Source organism: Rhyacophila brunnea, unplaced genomic scaffold (genome assembly GCF_057557595.1).
Source record: "Rhyacophila brunnea isolate RB1 unplaced genomic scaffold, BYU_Rbru_1.0 scaffold_7, whole genome shotgun sequence".
Lineage (NCBI taxonomy): Eukaryota > Metazoa > Arthropoda > Insecta > Trichoptera > Rhyacophilidae > Rhyacophila > Rhyacophila brunnea.
Window position 1 is genome coordinate 22,397,640 of NW_028233339.1, and position 15,378 is coordinate 22,413,017.

General features: G+C 33.2%; 1 protein-coding gene across 1 annotated transcript in view; it reads right to left on the reverse strand.

The window, feature by feature from the left end:
- Window positions 1–611: 611 nt before the first annotated feature.
- Window positions 612–15,378, reverse strand: part of Pi3K92E (phosphatidylinositol 3-kinase 92E) — a 33,609-nt gene continuing 18,842 nt past the window's right edge. The window contains exons 8-18 of the mRNA XM_085957840.1: window positions 9,885–10,094; window positions 8,957–9,163; window positions 6,402–6,545; window positions 5,899–6,023; window positions 4,668–4,812; window positions 4,390–4,578; window positions 2,634–2,776; window positions 2,383–2,534; window positions 2,121–2,297; window positions 959–1,078; window positions 612–875 (exon numbers count right to left, since the gene is read on the reverse strand). Coding sequence (XP_085813966.1) covers window positions 747–875; window positions 959–1,078; window positions 2,121–2,297; window positions 2,383–2,534; window positions 2,634–2,776; window positions 4,390–4,578; window positions 4,668–4,812; window positions 5,899–6,023; window positions 6,402–6,545; window positions 8,957–9,163; window positions 9,885–10,094 — 1,741 coding nt within the window. The 3' untranslated portion in view covers window positions 612–746. The remainder of the gene's footprint in view (window positions 876–958; window positions 1,079–2,120; window positions 2,298–2,382; window positions 2,535–2,633; window positions 2,777–4,389; window positions 4,579–4,667; window positions 4,813–5,898; window positions 6,024–6,401; window positions 6,546–8,956; window positions 9,164–9,884; window positions 10,095–15,378) is intronic.

Here is a 15,378-nt window from a genome sequence, read left to right on the forward strand (position 1 = left end):
CAAAAGTTTATCCACTACAATAATGTTCATTCTCGCCTTCAATTTCTTTCGAAGGTTAATTATTACAAATATGTACACAAAACAAAATTAAATGTGTCAATCAGTCTAAATGCATACATAATTGGCATTAATTTGTTAACAAGAAAATGAAACAACATTCATCACTGGAAAATCTTGAAAAAATCTTTTACATACTAGTTTACAGTCAATAATAGAATAATCAATGTGCGTTAAGAGTCTCACTTAGCAAATTTTATCAATATATATTTGCGAATAAATTTGGTAAATTTGCAATATTTAAAAATCACATTGCGTCGACTGATGCCCATCATAGTACGTTTCGACGTATCACCGCAGCGGATACAAAATATACACGGAAGAGTCCACTCGCATCTCAACTATTCTAACCTCAAAGTGCGCGCGCGTCTACCTAAACATGATTTACATAATTAAATTTATTCTAGAATATAATTATTAGATTGAGAGTAATTACAGTCAAAGAGTAAGCGGAGATACATGATAATATTAAATACACTCTCTTATATATTCATACAAAACGCTTACGGACTAATGTTGACCGCTCAGTCGATGACGTGTCGCCGGCGGCAATCACAAAGTGTGGGATGTTAATTTAGCGTTAGCTTTTCAAGTGAAAACATAAGCACTCATGGTTTGCGGGAGGGGGTGGAGGGGGTATCTCAGACTGAGTTCACGTGCTTTCAGTAATACTTGACTGCGAGCAAATATCACTGCTTGTTGTTCTTCGCCATGTTATGCGACGCCCAGTTGAGGGAGGTCTTCCACGAGTTGCTCAGCGCCTCGTCGAACTTCGAACGGAAGTGTGCCAGGGCGTCTTGCTCGGATAAATCCAATACCTACGGGGGGGCATTCAGAAATTTAATAATACTCTATATACTTCAAACGGTGAAAGTCCAAATATTGAAAATTTAATACTGACCAGTGTTTCGCGGAGATAAGCTAAATCCTTCTCTGAACTCAACTCTGGAAGACCTGTCGATATCATCATGGCGAAAAGGGAAAGAAACAAGTATCCGTGTCTTCTTAAAATCGTAAATGCCTGCAAACAAATACGAAACATTAATACAATGTATCGGCAGAGGGAAGGTACTTGATGGAATTTAAATTTCAACTCTTAATTGATTTTAGTTTTGTACTATTCCAATTGGCTTATTTTTTGCAATCCGGGTTTCGCCTTTCAATATCTTCAGGCACTGTGCACACTCACCAATGCCAAATGCATACTGACAAAGAATACAATTAATTCTAGTTTATATATCGAGGGTATACTGACAGAAACCATTAACTCATTAAAACAAGTTCTGAGATAATCGCAAAAAGGACTTTCATTTTTTTTTCAAAGCGTTCTCCCATGTAGATTTTTTTATGATTTAAAAACATTTTTTCTACATTATAAAGACTAACCTTTATGGCAAACACAATATACGACATGTTACAAGTCCTGCATTTTGTATACACAGAACGCATTAGGTCATTATCATGCTTTCTATCAGAATAAAAAAGTAACAATGTGATTTAATAATGTTTCTATTTTCTCACCATAATATCCTATGCCTTTGTGCGTTTTACCAGGACGTAGAGCGTAAAATTGTATACATTTTGGCATTTAAAACAGAAAAACAGCAAAAACTGAAATAATGCGTTCTGTCAGTATACCCTCGATATTAACAATTATATTATTAACCCTTTGATAAGTATGGTCTTACATGTACAGTAAAATCAAAACGATAAAGAAACCCGGGTCGCTAAAAATTACTCAAACAGACGTAAACTTAAATTAATTAGAATTTAAATACAAAACATGTTCAACAAAACTTCTGGAAGAATATTTTTTAAATCAGTGGTAAAATTAAAATATTGTCTAATGAGATGAAGTGAAGCGGCGGGAGACAGGCGCCTGTGTTTATGTCAGTCAGTGTAAGTTACGATCTTTGAATGAAATACAGTTTCAGAGAATGGGCTGCAAATTTCCAGGTGTGCATAAGAAGATGAATTGAAAGGTTTCTGTAAGTATCATTGTCCACAATTTTGGGACATAAATGTTGATTGGATTAAACAAACTAAGAAACACGATATCATACAGTCTCGCAGTGTTTCTGGAAAATCTGAAACTCCAGAGCTTCTTTCTTGGCATCCTTTTGCCCTTTGTTGATGACATTCACAAAGTCGTGGGTCAGCACAAAAGGTACCCTCTCTCTGCGGAAGCCAAACTTTTCTTTGAAATGCCCCAGGATATGACCAAAGTCAATGTGAAACAACTGGAAGAAAAAGAAGCCATTTAAAAAATGTAACCTATATGTAGATTCACATCATCCATTTATGTATTAAGAAGTATAAATTTACCTGTCCACTTCTCTTCACCATGATATTATCTGAGTGTCTATCTGCAACGCCCAAAACATAAGTGGCGACACAATAGCCCGCGCAGCTCAAAGTAAACTCTTCGATCGCTTTATTCAAGCCCTCTTCTGTAGGATTGTGATCTCGTAGCCAATCTGTGACATCATGAAAATAATTTGTGTGAGTCAATTTAGAATTTATATAAGTAACCGGTAGCGATGCTTACGTTGAAAGAAAATCAAACACAAACTCACTAAGCAGTGACCCTTTCTTGAAGGGAGACGTGGCTGAAAAAATACCCTTTTCTTTTTGAATATTCGCAATCGTTTCAGCGTTCAGAACAACCTCAATCATGCCGACTCTGTGATCCATTGAGATGCAGCCGTAAGGATTCATTCTGTAAATAGAAAAACACATTAAACCTCTATATTATATGCATCAATGTTACAATATTGAATTGCATACTGGAGAAAAAAAGATCGATAAAACATATATGGAAGTATAAAAATGATATGGAAATAGTCAGGATAAAATACTGCAGTGTAGTGCATCAATAAGCACATAACTGATATGGGGTAACAATGTAAATACTTGCTGTACCACACAATAAATAGTATGAAGAGTTTAGACTAACGTACATAAAATGCTACAGATTAAGGTGGGCAGGTAGTGGCGCGTTTCCGTAACGCAACAGGATTCAATTGAGTCATCACAAGATTTAAAAGGGGGCCTCCAACATATAATAAATTATTAAAGTATACAAAAATTTTATTGTGAAATGATTTTTGTTTTAATAATAAAAAAATAAAATATTTTCCGTAGGAGTGCCGTAAAATTTATACTCAAACGAAAATAATAGAGGTGAGTAATATAAACATTTTTTTCTTTAATTACAGCTGAAATAATATATTTGCCTAACTGAATTTCCAATTTCTAATACCTAATTGTTTTTAACATTTCATAGTTTTTTATTATTAAACAAATTGTCTTTAGGTAGGTAGGTACCAAGGCCTGAATGAAAATGAACCATGAACCAAGTGCAAGTGAATAAGCATTTGGCACTCTTGTCTCCACACTACGCGTTCGAGTAAAATAGAATTTCTACGGCAGAATTAAATATTTTTCATAAATGACGGTAAATATGGTTTTGACTGATTACATTTATTTAAAAACTGCGAGCATGTGTTGCGGAAATTTATTGTTTTTTGGTTAAATATAAAGTTAGTGGTAATTATTTTTAGTTATTTTAGTAGAACATAATATGGTTAACTATGTTGTATTTAAATTTGGTAGCCGTACTGAGAAGCAACACGATAGTTTCATAGTTAAGTTGATAATAATTAAATTGAGGTTCTACTGTGCGTTATACGCAAGAAACACAGCATGTTGCTGAACAATAGACGCTGTCTATATTTCATTACTCTGAGGTAGGTTACCCATTTTAAAGTAGGTACATAATATGAATTTAGATTTCACTGTTAAATCATGATAAAATCAGTGACATCCCATGGGACTAAGCAGGCCATGCACTGCTTGGGGACAGGAAATTGAGGCAGATAATTCCAATATTAAATTATACATCTTTGATAGTACATAGATTCCTTGGACATAAATTTTATTAGTGAAAGTATATTATTAAGATATACTTATATTAAGTAGAAATTCAAACTTTTAAAATATGTATATAATTATTTATTTTAAAAAAATCAAAATTAATGATTTTTTTTGCTAAAAAACGCTTGGGAATTTTCACAATTATACTAGGCTAAATCGGGCGGGAGTAAAAGGGTCACCAATAATTCGCAATATCGATGAAATAATAATGTTTAGTGGAAGTATATGGCAACGAAAGACTAATAACTGAAAAAAGTGGAGGCAGCACTGAAAGACCTTCCATCCAGCAGAGGATGAAAACTGGCCGAGATGATGATGAAAAGTGAACGCATGTTAAATAAACAATTTTAATTTATTCAAGAAAAGTCTACATTATATTACAGAATATAAACATACCTAAAATCGTAACCTTCATTTTTCCATAACCTATCCATAATTCGTAACATTTGCAGAGCGAGCATGTCCTGCCTTAGATCATCGCCGTTCTTTAGAATAATAGAAATTTCATCTCCGAAGACGTCTTGGTTTTCAAAAACCAACCACAACGGACGCATTTTGCTGTCCATGACTCGGCATTTCTCCACCCTACAAACAAAACAACAAAGAGTTTAAGCTAAGTATATGAGAATATAAGACTATATTACCATAACTAATATCACAACCGTGGCACTCACTTGATACGTTTGCATTTAAAGCTGGGGTCGAGGGGGCTGGCCAATGTGCTCAGAGTCTCTTGTGAGTGTGGCTCGGCAAAATAGTTGGCCAAGAATGAACGAGCTTTGTAAACATCTCGCCTCAGGCGGACCTTCTCACTTGTACCTGAAGAGTTTCATAAAAATTATTATACGTACAGTAAAACACCGTCAATTTGAAATCGACGGGACCGAAAATTACAAAAAAATTCGAAATACAAAATATACAGTAAAAGTTGAAAAAAGTAGTTTATTTTTGTAGCAATTTTGTAACACTTTCTATTTCCAATACAATTTCTTTCAGATAAATATCAGTGGTGACTATTATGGTTCATTCATTTATTAGTGGAAATCGCTATAAATACATTTTGGCAAATATTTCGATTTATGGCAAATTTCGAATTAACCATATTAACAGGGTTTTACTGTTGTACTGGTCATATTATGAGACAAGGCAGGCTACTACTTGCAGTAATCCATCATTATTCACAGATTTTTTATATATCAATCCTTCATCTCATTTATCATCATACATGTGTACGCAAAGAATTCTCGATGTGTACTGTACAAAGTTCTTGTGCGGTAATATATTTAGATGTGAAAATCCAGAATTGAGATAGCATATTATATAATTACTAAATACATACAAAATATAGTCTCTGATGGCGGTCAATCATACCCATTCCCATTACATGGTTATATAAAAGCAATGTGTTCCAATTTAGGTTTTTAACTAGATTGTATGGCAATCCATTTCTTTTGCGGCAGCATCAAGTTTTGTGATTAGGGGTCGTCTATAAACGACATTACACGATTTTGAGTATTTATTGATCCTCATCAATTCTCATCATCATATTTTGTTACAAAGTTTTCTGTTACTCTGTTTAAATTATGTCATATTATTGAACCCCCTCCCCTGATTCGTTGAAAATAATTGATTTCATGTTTCCACAGAATATTTAATTCTTGGAAAAACGAGTTTAAACTAATGACATCACAAATCATCACATTATATCAGATCCCACAGCTTTAGTATGCTGTCATATATGGACGACCACTTAAAAGAAAAGGTGAAGGAATTCTTGAATTCCATGGTTGTGACAGTTTCTATCCGAGATACAGCGGATTTGAAAATCATAAACTCTCTGGAGGGGGCCAAGATCTGCATTGGGAGATACAATACATATAAAGTAAACAGTGAATTATTTCTTACCAATAAGTTTGACTAATGACTCAATTTGTCTGGAGAGAATGGGAATATGTTCGACACAGCCTCGGCAGTACGCTTCCAGGATCAAACCAAAACGAACAGACACCGAAGCCACTTGCATCTCGGACCTGCAAAAAAGACATCAAATATAAAAATACATATTCACTAGATTCATTAGTATTGGTGGGGGTTTTGAGTAACAAAGGGGAATACTGTTGCCAGACACCAGACGATACTATGTCATCCAATGTGGTTTAACTTTGTGTTTCACTCAATCGCAAAATTTTATCTCCATGAGAATTCATTTACTTAATTTTGAAAATATAAAAAAGTGAATTACCATGTTTGCTCCTAAGCAGAGCAATGGTTGTCAGCCATTCTACCAACCGATTGGTATTTTACATTGAAAAATAACATGCATGTACACGGACGCTCTACCAACCAGGCCACCGTGGGTGTTATTTAATTATTATGTTAATAAGATGAAATAATATCAAAAATATTACCTTAAATGCCAAAAGAGGTAGTGGCCGATCTTTCTATTGTCGAGAGCTCGCTTGAGAAGGAATTCAACCAGGTCGCACATGTAATAGGACTCGTGCTTTAACGCTTGCACCAGTTGCAGTAAATATAAAGACAGGTCCTCGTCACTGAAAACAATACCAGTAACAATGAAGTATGATTATTCTATTTCATTCAATTCAATTTGTTTACTTTACATAGCTTATGACATGAACTATACAAACTATTCATTTAAGACATTGACATTTAGATAACAAAAGAGAACATGTAAATACGAGGGTGGGTCAATAAGTCCTTAGAAAAGCCGACAGGTGGCGCGACTAGTACTATAAGCGGTTTGTTTTCATGCAGCGGCACTACCGATTCAGTATGCTGCGAAGTTTCAATCAGATTGGTCGGGTTGTTGTGTGTTTCTCGTACATTTAAAAAAAAAATTTGCTTGTTTACAAAAATGGAGAAAATTGAGTTTAGAGCTGTTATTAAACATTTTAATATAAAAGGGTTAACAGCAAAGGAAATAAAAAATGAGTTGGATTTAGTTCACGGCATATCTGCTCCTTCACTTGCAACTATTTATAACTGGTTAAATGAATTTAAACGTGGTCGTACATCAACAAAGGATGAACCACGCTCAGGACGTCCTGTAGATGTGACTACACCAGAAATGATCAATAAAATCCACGATATGGTGTTAAGTGACCGAAGATTAAAGTTGAGTGAGATAATTGAGGTTACAGGGATCTCAAAAGGTAGCGTCATTTCTATTTTACATGACAAATTGGGCATGAAAAAAGTTTCTGCAAGATGGGTGCCGCGTTTGCTCACAGTCGACAATAAACGCAATAGGGTGGTGGCCTCTAAAGCCCTGTTGTCGCTCATGCAACGCAATCCGGATGAATTTTTTCGTCGCTTTGTGACTGTAGATGAAACATGGATACACCACTATACTCCCGAGACGAAAGAACAGTCAAAGCAGTGGATTGCAAAAGGCGAACCATGTCCAAAGAAGGCGAAAACCGTAAAATCAGCTGGTAAGGTTATGGCTACTGTATTTTGGGATGCACGTGGAATTATTTTCGTTGACTATTTGGAAAAAGGAAAAACAATAACAGGGGATTATTATGCATCTTTATTGGACCAGCTAAAAAACGAAATTGAAGAAAAACGGCCTCATTTAAACAGGAAAAAAATTCTCTTTCATCAGGACAATGCCCGTGTTCACACATGTTTACGATCAATGGCTAAAATTGAAGAATTGAAGTTCGAATTGGTCGACCACCCACCGTATTCGCCAGATTTAGCCCCCAGTGACTTTTTCCTTTTCCCAAACTTAAAAAAATGGCTAAGTGGACAACGTTTTTTTTCAAATGAAGAAGTCATCGATCGGACAAATGCTTATTTTGAGGACCTTCCGAAAACTTATTTTTCTGACGGTTTAAAAAAAATTGAGAAACGTCTAACCAAGTGTATTGAGCTCCAAGGAGATTATGTTGAGAAATAAAAAAAAAATACAAAAATAAAAACTGTTTTAATGCTTTTTTCTAAGGAATTATTGACCCACCCTCGTAGTTACAGTGAGTACAGATAAAGGTTTGAACATGTAGATACCGAACCGAAAAACAAAATCGATTTTTATTATTCCTAAGACGTGTTATCACATTTGAATGGTCAAAGACATAGCTTATAATCAGTATCTTTAGAATTATCTTCAAATGTGGTAATCTTGCCCATTTTTTGAATAATAAAATGCCTAATTCTTGTCAAATTTAGGATCACAGAGATTATAAATATAATTTTTTATCGTAAATATTTCACTATAATAATGTCAACATAAATTTTACAAATGGTTTTATAAATGCGTTTAAAAATTAATAAACCTAAAAAATCTTAACACCACTGCACATGGATGTACTGAAATATGACTATATTCTAAAACATTAGATCGAGAGGTTTAAAAGAATACTATTTTATGTAATAAATATACTTTATGAAGTCATCAGTTTAAAATAAATATAAAGGATAATAAGGCTTCAAAATTATATAAATAGATTATCTACAACATTTAAGGAATGTTCAGGCTAATGCTTTGAAAATACCATAAATCCTCCAATTCGACCTATGTTGGGCATATGGGCTGTTAAGAGTAAATTTATGTTTTGTTGCATCTGTCATCCTGCCATGTTTATGGTGTTTTCTTGTTGTCTTTAAATTATCAGAGTTGATATTTGAAAATGTTAATATATGGGAAAATTCTCCACAAGATGGCATTAATATTAATGAAAGAATGATATTATTTCTTTGGGTCTTCAAATGTAATATTTTATGGAATTGACTAGTTGAGTGATTAATTGAGCGATTAATTGTCACAAACTAAAATACAATGCAAAATAACTTAATGCAGGTTAAGTTACAGTTACAACACCTTTTTTAGCTTTAAATTTATGCTTTTATATTTAGGTCTCTCTATTGCCATACATGTATTTCTTCAACGTCTTTGGCAAGTACACAATATGTAATAACCATTTCAGTCAGTCCATACCTGATATCTCTGAGGCAGTGGACAGCGAAACTCCTGACAGGCCGATCGGCATAGGCGTAGTCGAGCAATTCAAGTGCGGAGGCGGGCGCGAGGCAGGGCCAGCGGGAGACGAGAGTGGCAGCATTGGCCGCCTCCCCTCGTTCGTTCCACTCCACACAGAGCAGCAGCTTGGGCAGCACAGACGGACGCTCCTTGCAGAAGAAGTCTCTGCGAAGAAAACATGCATTGAGGCAAAAAGAATATGAAATACAACAATTACCTTATTCATATCATTCATTTGTGACTATCACCAAAACTCGTAGGACACATAAAAACCCCAGAGCCCTAACTAAAAGATAAACACATTTCCCTCAAAAATAAAGACTTGAAATGAGAATTTCGAATGACTATGTTGACCAAGCGAAGCGCAATATCAATAATTGCACTATTGTGGCTATGGCAATGTGAAAACTTTTGAGAACACTTCATACATATAACTACTCAACAAGATGAATTAGGTGATTGTCTTTGATTAAGAGTCGGCCGGCCAACAATGTAAATCACTTTACTCTCATGCGGTTCTGAAAATTTTAACAATGATAAAACAGAAATCGCCCGTCGACGCTTAAATTTAGTATATCATGTATTTGAAACATCAAAGATAAACCATAATACATAAGACTATGTAACTGAAGAATAATTTTGTGAACATGAGGAGAATTTCAGTGGAAGTGAAGATGGGATGGATTATAATAATGACGTGAAGTCCGTGTAGTTGGCATATATTTGACTGCGACAATGTTGAAGACGGAGAGAAGTGGAGCAAAATATAAAGTTTCACTTGTGCCACATACAGTCACCACACGCAATCTTATTTTTTTAACTTCTATTACAGGACTGACATATGTACTAACAATGTTGTAACCAATCAAAATAGAGTAGCAGTCACCTGAATGCCCAAATCTCCTTCCGTTCCTGTTCATGCATCTCATAGATGGGGTCCTTTTCAGCAATCTGCAGCAACTGCGTCATGTATTCGGCGGAGGAGGCCTCCATCTCCAGGCGGGAGTAGGTGGGCGATCCACAATCTGTGTTCTCCTCTGCGAACTTGCGCACCACATCATCCGAAGGGTATACCACTGTCAGTTCCTGATTGAAACTACACACAAAGTGGGAAATAAACATAATTAACAATAGGAAGGAGTTTTTTCTAAAACCTTGGAATTAAATTATTACGTAGCAAATATTAAAATTAAGTTAATTATTAATTACTTAATAGCAAACATTATTAATTAAAATTACTTTTAGAATTAATCATAATTAAACACATTGCGAACTGGGAATACATTGAAAGACATCACTTTAAAGCTAATCATCTCAGCTAAACAAAAATGTATAATTTATAAAATTATGAGATATTTGTATTTTCTGTATTTGAGGAGCTCGGGAGTAAATATTAAGCGACAAATGCTAAGAGGCTATTCACATTTTTTAAACAACCGAATTGAATGAAATAATAATACAAAACATCATTCAACTCTTTATTTAGGTATATTGAATAAAAAACGAAAAATGTGAAATACAATTATTTTAGAAAAATCAGTAGCATGATGTATGTATCTATCTTTATTTAAAGATTTGTTGCAAATATTATTTACTCGCAATGCGATGCAAATATCATCTAACTACAGTAAATACAAGCCGATCAGTGGTATGAGTTCCTTGTAGGGATTCTATTAAAAAAAAAATATATATATATGTATATTGTTCCCATCATTATACGAGGTGCCCGGTTCCAAAAACCGTTATTTACATTTTTTTTGAAAAATCGTATGAACAAAATCGAATGTGTTGCTTCAGGAGAATCGATCCATACATTTATTTCATTCCTAAAACCGCTATATACCACCATTTTTACTGTTCAAAAACATGTCAAAATCCGTTATATGCATGACCATCATGTTTCCAAAAACCGTTATTTGATAATCGTTTTATTATATACAAGTTGAGAAGCAATAAGATGATACTGTTCCAGAATCCGCCATATTCATCTTGTTCTTAGAAAACAAGACGTAATGACTTAATGATAACAAATTTCTATTGTATATATCGTCTCTGTTCTGGCAGAAAACACTAATTCGAAAATACTAGTTCTGAGTAATTTGACTTTGAAGTTTTTCAAATGTTCGAAATGATTTATCATGGAAGACTTATGAATAATCGCAAAAAAGACAACTTTAAAATAAAGAATATTTATTTAATAATAATGTCAAAATGAAAAATAAAGTTAAATTTAATTTTTTTAAGTTTATTTTCTTATTTGTTTATAAAAAACACTAATTTTGCCAGAAGAGATTTTGTATCTTACAGCGTCACTGATTAAACTAAGTGGTGTTTAGTGTTTTCTGCCAGGACAAACATGCCAATATTCTAAAACCAACTTTATCATTTTAGGGAACAAGTTAAGCAGGTAAAAAAATATAGGTATTTTATATGCATTTATTCATTAACATAGCATGATGTATAATAATATATTTACTGCATATTAAATATTTATAGAGCGTAGAGATTATACAAGTGTCAAAATGGTTTTATTTTTGTAAATTTATATAATTTAGACATTTTTATAATGGAAATTTTATATCTTTGCTTAGTGTTACAGTAGTTAGTTACAATAGTTATAGTATTTGATTATACATGTGTCAAAATGGTTTTATTTTTGTAAATTTTTATTTTTTAGACATTTTTATAATGGAAATTTTATATCTGTGCTTAGTGTTACAGTAGTTAGTTACAATAGTTATAGTATTTGATTATACATGTGTCAAAATGGTTTTATTTTTGTACATTTTTATTTTTTAGACATTTTTATAATGGAAATTTTATATCTGTGCTTAGTGTTACAGTAGTTGGTTACAATAGTTATAGTATTTACAACAGTACTTGTTAAAAAAAGACTTTTTTAAAAAATACTTATTACAATAAGATAAAAATAATAATATAAAATAACATTGACTATTTATCTAGGTACAATATTGCTATGTAAATCCTACTCCTCTTCATTGTCTGAGTCAAATTCTGATGGTTCTGGTACAGTGTTCATTACTGAAGATGAACTAGGCAAATTGTGATACCAGGGGTGTAGTTCATTTGGAATTATTTTCTTCTCACACATTTTCAGGAGGTCTTTCTTTTTATCTTCTGATATCAGAAGTTGAGTTGTATATGCCTTTTTTATAATACTCATTTGTGGTTCGGTACTTCTTCTTCCCCGACGATTTCCCGCTACAATTATTTGCTTATATTCGCTAACATAATCGTATCGGTACGAAATAATTCCAGGCAACTCTTTCTCATACTTTAAGCATTTTATTTTTAACCAATTGACTTTTTCGTTGGACTCATTGTGTGTTCTATTTTTTATGATATCCTTTGATAATTTTTTTAAGTCCAACATATCTGAGAATGCCATTTGAATTGCTTCATATGGCTCTTTATTATTATGGCGTTTTGACCGGCTTATTTTAAAAATATTTAGCCAGTCCTGAACGCTATAAACGTCCATGAATTTTTTTTGGTATTCTATTGCACTATGCATGCTGTCTGCTTCCATGTATGAATGGCCAGATTCTAAAAACTTATGTTCTATGACATGCACACTGGTGACAGACACTAGATGTAGAAGTATTGCAGAAATATGAACATTTCTGTTCTGGCCACCACAAGTATCGGAATACATAACGAGATGTGTTGTAGTTGGCAGAACTTTGTTTGTAATGTAAGAAGAAAGACACGAACCTATCTCACAAGCTCCTCGTTTTCCATCTACTTCACTCCAAGCATAACAAATGCCTCTGCTTGGATGACTTCCTTCGTGTATCGTTAGATTATACATATTTAGTTTTCGCATATAATATAATAATGATACTTGAGAGGATGGTATCTGGAGTACCTTTTGGAGGTCAAAGGTGATGAAGGCATAATTTTCATTTTTAACTGCCATATCTTTATCACTACGCTTCGATTCCTCTGCCGCCTCCTTTCTATCAATGTGTTCGTTGTATTTGCTTTCAATTAAAATTTTCTCCTCTGATGTGGCCTTTACGTAATTTGTACAAGTGATGCACTGATCCTTTTTGGGGTGGAAAAAACTCATATTGTATTCTGTACAAAAGATCCTCCTATATGTCACTTGGCTTACTGGTTGTCTTTGATACTCTGCACATAGTATTTTATATTGAGAAAACATCTTACTTATGGAAAGACCACTATCCAAGTATTTTCTTTTGGACAATGCCCTCGTGTAATGGCTCTCCATAGTTGGGTAGCTCTCAATATGACTTTTTATGAAATTTACGTCATCTAAACATTTTTTATTTAATGGAGCATGTGAACCTCTCCTATCACATCCGCCGAAACCACCTTGGCCATCTCTATACTTAAATGCATTAATGATAACAGTGTTAGAAATGCATAATGTCTTCATAAAAAAATTGTGGCATACTCTAACACTTATTTCATTTTTTTTAAAGTAATATGATTTAGCATTACTTCTGTGAGATCCTCTTACAGTCAAAATTTGAGTCTTTGGCTTTTGAATGTCTACATGTCTTATAATAAAATCTTTTTTACGTTTATATGATTCTAGTTCCCAGTAAATTTTACATATATTTTTTCTGTCGTCAATTGTAATTACATTGCTGCAATTGTATTTGCAAGTCGAGCAATCAACTTCCTTGGGTACTTTGGCGTTTCGGGATATGCCTTTTCTATCTTCGTATGGCAAGCATTTGCTTTTTTTAGCCTCTTCAATATTCCTTTTCTATGATGCTGGATTGCTTTTCTTCCAACGAGTGCTTGTATTTCCAATTTCACCTGTATCACTTTCTCTGTCATTTAATGAAGGATGTTCATTTTCTGTTGACAAAATAAACAAATAAATTAAGAGATGTATAGTCCGTTCATTAGTAGATATTTAAGATATAAATATCAATATGTTACTACCTTTGGTATCGTCAGGAATGAGAGTACTCTGATGTGAAATGAAAACTCCTTGAAATTCATCTAAATACATGTTATCCATATCGGCGTTGATTGGAATATTTTCATTCATTTCTGTGAAAAAAAACAAAATGAATTAGATAATACAATACATGGATTATTAATCTAATGAATAATAATTCATGCGCACTAAGTGTGTCTGTAAAATTACCTATTTCATAATGACGTGTAGATAAGTTTCCATTCTGATGTTGATGATGTGTATCGAATGATCCCTCGCTTTTAACTAAAACAATAGACCCCTCTGTTGTATTAACTTCACTGCGCGGCTGTACTGCATTATTGCGATCTGAATATTAAAAAATCAACAATTATAAAAAACAAACAAACTCGTGTGCGTCATAGTAAAAAAATATTATTTGAAGATATACCTGAATCATGTTCAAACGAAACATTTTTTAGTGTGGTAAAAGTGCCTTTCTCGACGTTTAAAAATTCACAAATATCGTCATCTGATTTAACACTGATCTTAATCGCTTCAGTTCCTGTAAAAATGAAATCAACACATTAACTTACTAAAGATACATACACTAATAAAATTATTAGAAGTTAGTAATGTCTTGAATCAAATAAATTTTGAGGTGGGAACTTACCTGACTGATGATCTGGACTCTGTTTGCACATGTGCATAATCCTATCAATGCATGTTTTATACATATTATTTGTCTTATATTTGATATTAAATATAAAATAATAAATGTATAAAAGGATTGTGTTGATTAAAAATAATATGTAAATGCAAATCACACTCTGTCGATGTGTCAAATTCAGTTGATGTACAGACCATAGACACTAAGTCGCTTGCCAGTACAATGAAATAAGCAAAAATGTTTCTGGAAGAAAACACTAAATCATTTAGTGGTTATTTCCAGGCAACATTTTGTATTTTTTCATTTAGTGCGTTTGCAAAAAATCGTTTTTGAGTAAAAATATATTTTTTAAAAATTAGTGTGTTTTTCCAGACAGTAGAGTTTGAAATAAGGAACATTTTGGTATAACTAACTCAATATGTCATTTTTTTGAATTAGTGTCTTCTGCCAGAACAGTGACGATATGGTTGTATCCTACAGCTGAATACTTTGTTAACTTATATAAGTTATTGTTATTACACTAAATTTATTAGGCATCCTACAGCAAGTCAAAACAAATAGTTTTAATACATTCCATTCTTGCAGTAAACATTTTTAATTGTTTTTGTGTGAATCACTTATTATTTTTGTATAATGAACACAGTTATTGAAACAATGCGTCCCATTGATTCCCATTACTGTAGAATTAGTCTACCAAATTGTGCTTGTCGTGTGATTTAAGCATTGGGAAACTTTGGAATGAGTAAAATAAATTACCAATTTCCGCCAATTTAAAAGTCAAATAGGAATATT